This window comes from Rousettus aegyptiacus, unplaced genomic scaffold (assembly GCF_014176215.1).
Source record: "Rousettus aegyptiacus isolate mRouAeg1 unplaced genomic scaffold, mRouAeg1.p scaffold_m13_p_7, whole genome shotgun sequence".
Classification (NCBI taxonomy): domain Eukaryota; kingdom Metazoa; phylum Chordata; class Mammalia; order Chiroptera; family Pteropodidae; genus Rousettus; species Rousettus aegyptiacus.
The window spans coordinates 96,720,605-96,726,604 of record NW_023416310.1 but is presented as its reverse complement, the minus strand read 5'-3'; the positions used below and the strand labels follow the sequence as shown (position 1 = coordinate 96,726,604).

Sequence of the window (6,000 nt, the reverse complement as noted above, 5' to 3'; positions counted from 1 at the left end):
TGAATTATCTTGTTTAGCATCATAATTAAGAATTTTTTCCCATGTAAAATGTATATCGAAATTGAAACTTTTCTCTGTATAACTGGTTGCTCAATAAAAGCACTTTTCTATTTTCCTAAAGGAACCACCACTGAGCCTGAACAGTAAGGCATTGTAGAGTGACAATATTCTACTGCTAATAATATTCCTCAAGGAAGCAATTTTGTTCTTGAGTAGTATGAAATAAATGTGGCTAAATTAAGGCCTGAGTATAATTGCCATTTATGAAGCATTTAGTCTAATGAAGGTACTATCCTAGGAACTTAATTCACATAACCACCATATTCTTATTATCTGAATGTTATGAAAGTGGAAACTAGGACCAAGAAAGGTTAAATTATTTTTTCCAAGTCACACGACTAGTAAGTTGGCGAATAAGAATCAGAATGGAGAAATTTCTGATGTCAAAAGTAGTGGTCTTCTCTTTCAGAAGTTGCAAATACCTTTCAGAGAATTGATACTTGAAATTAGTGCTTAAAAAATGTTTATTTAATCTCAAAATAATAATGATAAAGATAAGTAAATTAAGTGTCCGAACTTGAAATACCTATATTTGTTGTCAAACAAAACACAGCAATACTCAGTATTATACAGATATAAAGAATATTTTCAAATTTGGTAGTGAAATGATAATCATGGTTATAGAAGAAATTACTTCTCTGAGATTCTACATTACTAGGGATCTGCACTAGGGATCAACAATGATTGTTATCATTTACAAAAGAGACATAATGTGAGGCTTTGACAGTCCATAAGATACGTAAAAATAGAATTAAGGATATCAAGAAAAAGGTTAAACCCATGGAATTGTACTTACACATTAAGCCACCGGACGTCGCTGTCTCCCACAAAATGACTTTTTAGAACAAAGGCATAATCCTGTGTTTCTCAAGGACTAGGAGGGAGCTGCATTGGGATCTCAGCCATTTCGTTAAAATAGAATGTAAGAAATCGGATATGAAAATTCGGAGTTTGTGTGTCTTCTAGACGCTAATCCAAGAAAAAGGTATGTATGATGTTAGCCTACAGACCTAGCGGCCTGAAAGCCAGTTGCCTGCTGCTTTCGTTTCTGCTCCTCACAGCCTGGGAGACCGGGAGCTGCCAGGTCCACTACTCGGTCCCTGAGGAGGCCAAACACGGCACCTTTGTGGGCCGCATTGCCCAGGACCTGGGGCTGGAGCTGGCGGAGCTGGTGCCGCGCCTGTTCCGGGTGGCTTCCAAAGGCAGTGGGGACCTTCTGGAGGTAAATCTGCAGAATGGCATTTTGTTTGTGAATTCTCGGATCGACCGCGAGGAGCTGTGCGGGCGGAGCCTGGAGTGCAGCATCCACCTGGAGGTGATCGTGGAGAGGCCGCTGCAGGTTTTCCATGTGGAGGTGGAGGTTAAAGATATTAATGACAACCCGCCGGTATTCTCTGTCTCAGAACAGAAGCTCTCAATACCTGAATCTCGACTGCTTGACTCTCGATTTCCGCTAGAAGGCGCATCTGATGCAGATGTTGGGGAGAACGCAATGCTTACTTACAGACTCAGTTCAAATGAGTTTTTCATTCTTGATATTATAAATAAAAAAGACAAAGGCAAATTCCCAGTGCTTGTTCTACGAAAACTACTGGATCGTGAAGAAAATCCTCAGCTTCAGTTGTTATTAACGGCAACTGATGGAGGGACACCTGAACTTACCGGATCAGTTTCTTTGCTGATCCTGGTGCTGGATGCCAATGATAATGCCCCTGTATTTGATCGATCAGTTTATGAAATTAAGATATATGAAAATTCAGCAAACCAAACGTTAATAATATGGCTAAATGCTTCTGATGCGGATGAAGAGATAAACAAGGAAATGATATATTCCTTTAGCTCTTTGGTTTCACCCAGCATAAGAAAAAAATTTCTGATGAATGAAAGGACAGGAGAAATAAGAGTAAATGATGTTATTGACTTTGAGGATAGTAACACTTATGAAATTCATGTAGATGTTACGGATAAAGGATATCCACCTATGGTTGGTCACTGCACCGTCCTAGTAGAAATCCTGGATGAAAATGATAATTCACCTGAGGTGGTTATTACTTCGCTGTCGCTCCCGGTGCGAGAGGATGCTCAGGTGGGCACGGTCATCGCCTTGATCAGCATGTCTGACCGTGATTCTGGCGCCAATGGGCAGGTGACCTGCTCACTAACACCCCAAGTTCCCTTCAAGCTGGTGTCCACCTTCAAGAATTACTATTCGCTGGTGCTGGACAGCGCTCTGGATCGCGAGAGCGTGGCGAACTATGAGCTGATGGTGACAGCGCGGGACGGGGGCTCGCCTTCGCTGTCGGCCACCGCCAGCGTGTCCGTGGAGGTGGCCGACGTGAACGACAACGCGCCGGCGTTCGCGCAGCCCGAGTACACGGTGTTCGTGAAGGAGAACAACCCGCCCGGCTGCCACATCTTCACGGTGTCTGCGCGGGACGCGGACGCGCAGGAGAACGCGCTGGTGTCCTACTCGCTGGTGGAGCGGCGCGTGGGCGAGCGTGCGCTGTCGAGCTACGTGTCGGTGCACGCGGAGAGCGGCAAGGTGTACGCGCTGCAGCCGCTGGACCACGAGGAGCTGGAGCTGCTGCAGTTCCAGGTGAGCGCGCGCGACGCGGGCGTGCCGCCTCTGGGCAGCAACGTGACGCTGCAGGTGTTCGTGCTGGACGAGAACGACAACGCGCCAGCGCTGCTGCCGCCTGGGGCTGGCGGCGGGGGCGACGCGGTGAGCCAGCCGGTGGCGCGTTCGGTGGGTGCGGGCCACGTGGTGGCGAAGGTGCGCGCGGTGGACGCGGACTCGGGCTACAACGCGTGGCTGTCTTACGAGCTGCAGCCGGAGGCGGGGAGCGCGCGCAGCCCGTTCCGCGTGGGGCTGTACACGGGCGAGATCAGCACGACGCGCGCCCTGGACGAGGCGGACGCACCGCGCCAACGCCTGCTGGTGCTGGTGAAGGACCACGGCGAGCCGGCGCTGGTGTCCACGGCCACCGTGCTGCTGTCGCTAGTGGACAGTGGCCAGCCGCCGAAGACTTTGTCGCGGATATCGGTAGGGGACATGGACCCACAGGCGGCGCTGGTGGATGTGAACGTGTATCTGATCATCGCCATCTGCGCGGTGTCCAGCCTGTTGGTTCTCACGCTGCTGCTGTACACGGCGCTGCGGTGCTCGGCTCCGCCCACCGAGGGCGCGTGCGGGCCCGGGAAGCCCACCCTGGTGTGCTCCAGCGGCATGGGAAGCTGGGCGTGCTCTCAGCAGAGACAGCAGAGGGTGTGCTCTGGGGAGGTCCCGCCCAAGACCGACCTTATGGCCTTCAGTCCCAGCCTCCCACCTTGTCCCGTACCAGAGGTGAAAGTGGAAGAACAATCTATTGGAGGGGACCACTCTAGGAAGGTGGGTTATTACTTTTGATATTTTCATATTTTGTTTGTAAATATTTTATTTCACTACTTTTTCCCCTAAATACGTGACTCGCAATATCTTCATCCTTAGTCCATATAGCAAATTTCTATAATACCTCAAATATATCTAGTCATACCTATTGTATAGTTTATTCTAAAAGTTTATTTCATATTTTGTCTATTGTACCTTGTGCATAAACTTTTATTTGGTACTCCAATTTTAAAATTAAACCATTGATTCTGAATTTATATTTTTATTACAAATATTTAATGTAGGTTGTAGTTTTTTTCATAAACCACAGTGTTTTTGTGTTATAAATATTGTAAGATTAGTATTTTAACTCATAAGTATATTTACTTTTCAAATCTAAATTTTGAAATGATCCTGTTATATAAACAAAAAGACTGCTCTGATCCATTTTTTCATGGTAGAAATGAGCTTTTTGCTTTCTAAAATTTGTGTAGTGTAACATAACTTATAATGTATAATAGATCTTTACTATTCAATGTTTATACTTTATTCTTAATAGTACAGTATGAAGTACAGTAGTAGACTAAAAGTTCATTCATAAAAATGTTCTAGTCTATGGAATTAAGTGTTTTGAACTTTAAAATGTTTTTCACTTTCTTTTGGTGTCATGGTACCTATGTCAGTGTGTAATACTTATTTTTTCAGAAGAAAATTTTCATAGTTATTTACATAATTTTATACAGTAGCTCTTCATTACCTACTCTTTTATCAACATGAGGTATTGCTTATAATATTCAAATATTAGCTTTTTTACTTTGAAGAAGTAATTATGATTTTATTTTACTAATGGAGAGCAATTGAAAACCCTTTTAATTTTAGAAGATTGAAAATGATTACTGTCATCAAAATCAATATTGGAAGTTTGAAGAGAAAATGGAATTGTCCTCTTCGAATGTTTCCTACTGATCTGATACGGTGCAATTTAGTTTAAAAGCTTTTCTAGTCATTTTAAACAGGATTGTGTTGGATGATGTAGATGCAGAAATGAAAGACAATTAAATTGCATGGCGGCCGGCACTACTCTATTAATTATGCCTTTCTCAAATCAGTTGTTACCTGATATCTATAATTTCATTTTTTAATTTTATTTATTTTGGTGTTAACAAAGGGCAGTGCAATTACCATCTTGACTCTGGTTCTTAGCAATCACTTTATCCTTTGTGCATACAGACTTAGCTTTTATTCAATGTGCCTCATAAATAGCTTCCAAAAAAACCTGGCATCTCTATTCAAGTTTAGGAACACTAAAAAATACAATGGTTTCAGGAATTTAAGCTTAGCATTGCCTACAGTGTTAACACCTTCCATGGCCAGTCTCCAATTCTTAGAGATTTTAGATGGTAAGTTAATACAGAGTATTTCAGAGTATATAGCATTCCTTCCTCTTGTATGTGCCCTCTCTTTCAGATCTTTATAATGTCAGTGTACCCCTCTGCAGAAAAGTCTTGTCAAAAGGTAACTCTTGATGTGAGTTATTAATGAAACTTAGAATTATGTGTTTACCACTTTAGTCCTATTTATTTTACTTTACCTTTTGGATATGTTTCCTTTAAAAATGCAAACATTTACAAAAATATTAACATAACAAGTTAGAATTTTATCCAGCAGCATAATAATCCTAAAGTCTGTGGAGGAGGAAGTGCAGAAAGGAGAGGAAATGAGAGAGTTCAGAGTGAGTTGAGAGATAGTAAAGACAAATTTTACTGATTGTAGTCTGAAATGTCTTCCTCTGGCTCTGTTATTAAGATAAATATTCTTTAAACTTTGTGGACAGTTTGTTCCATTTAATGCAGAATGATTGAAATTTCAGAATGAAACCAGGAATGTTCTCAAATCAAGAATGACTTTAACATTTTTGCCATAAAAGAAATTAGTTCATTTCAAAAAAAAATTATAGCATCTTAGTTTTACAATCATGTTTAACATACTCTTTAGTAGATGGCATTAAAAAGGCTAATCACGAGTACTCTTTAGCTTTGATGGAATTGTATTTGTGATAGCCTGTTTCAGGAAGGGTAACCAACCCATAGCTTTATTAATATCTTATAGATATTTAGCAATATGATAGCCTTGGAATTTGGGGGCTTTAAAAACTATTTTTAATATGTACTTAATTAGTGAAGCAATCATATAAATTAAAAATGGAATGGCCCTTCAGCATGGAGTCATTCTCAAAGAGACTGAATTGTTCAATCAGCAAGCAAGAGGAGGTTTATATCTTAGTCATATATTTTTCTGAATTTAGTCACCTTCATGTGCTAAAATTTTTCTTGCTCTTCATGAGGCAAATATGTCAGTCTCGAACTTATGGCTTCCACAATTAAAAAAAGGATTAGAAGTAGTTTGAGCTATAAATGTTTGGCATAGATTCTATGACTCAGTATTTTAAAAAGTGTTCAAAATAAAAACACTACTTTGACATAAAACCTAAGATTCCCTTGGATAACCATTTACATTTTTTTTTGGTAGAAAAGTTTGGGATTTTCCCAGTAGCTGCCATCTTACTGGAAGGA

At 41.4% G+C, this 6,000-nt stretch overlaps 2 protein-coding genes across 4 annotated transcripts in view; both read left to right on the top strand.

Moving 5' to 3' along the window:
- Window positions 1–134, top strand: part of LOC107521535 (protocadherin alpha-1-like) — a 58,477-nt gene extending 58,343 nt beyond the window's left edge. Inside the window, 1 exon segment of the mRNA XM_036225066.1 lies at window positions 122–134. Coding sequence (XP_036080959.1) covers window positions 122–134 — 13 coding nt within the window.
- LOC107521563 (protocadherin alpha-C2) overlaps window positions 28–6,000 on the top strand; it is a 114,900-nt gene continuing 108,927 nt past the window's right edge. For all 3 annotated transcript variants that reach the window (XM_016166367.2, XM_036224486.1, XM_036224487.1), the window contains exon 1: window positions 28–3,448. In XM_016166367.2, the coding sequence (XP_016021853.2) occupies window positions 1,052–3,448 (2,397 nt within the window). In that variant the 5' untranslated portion in view covers window positions 28–1,051. The remainder of the gene's footprint in view (window positions 3,449–6,000) is intronic.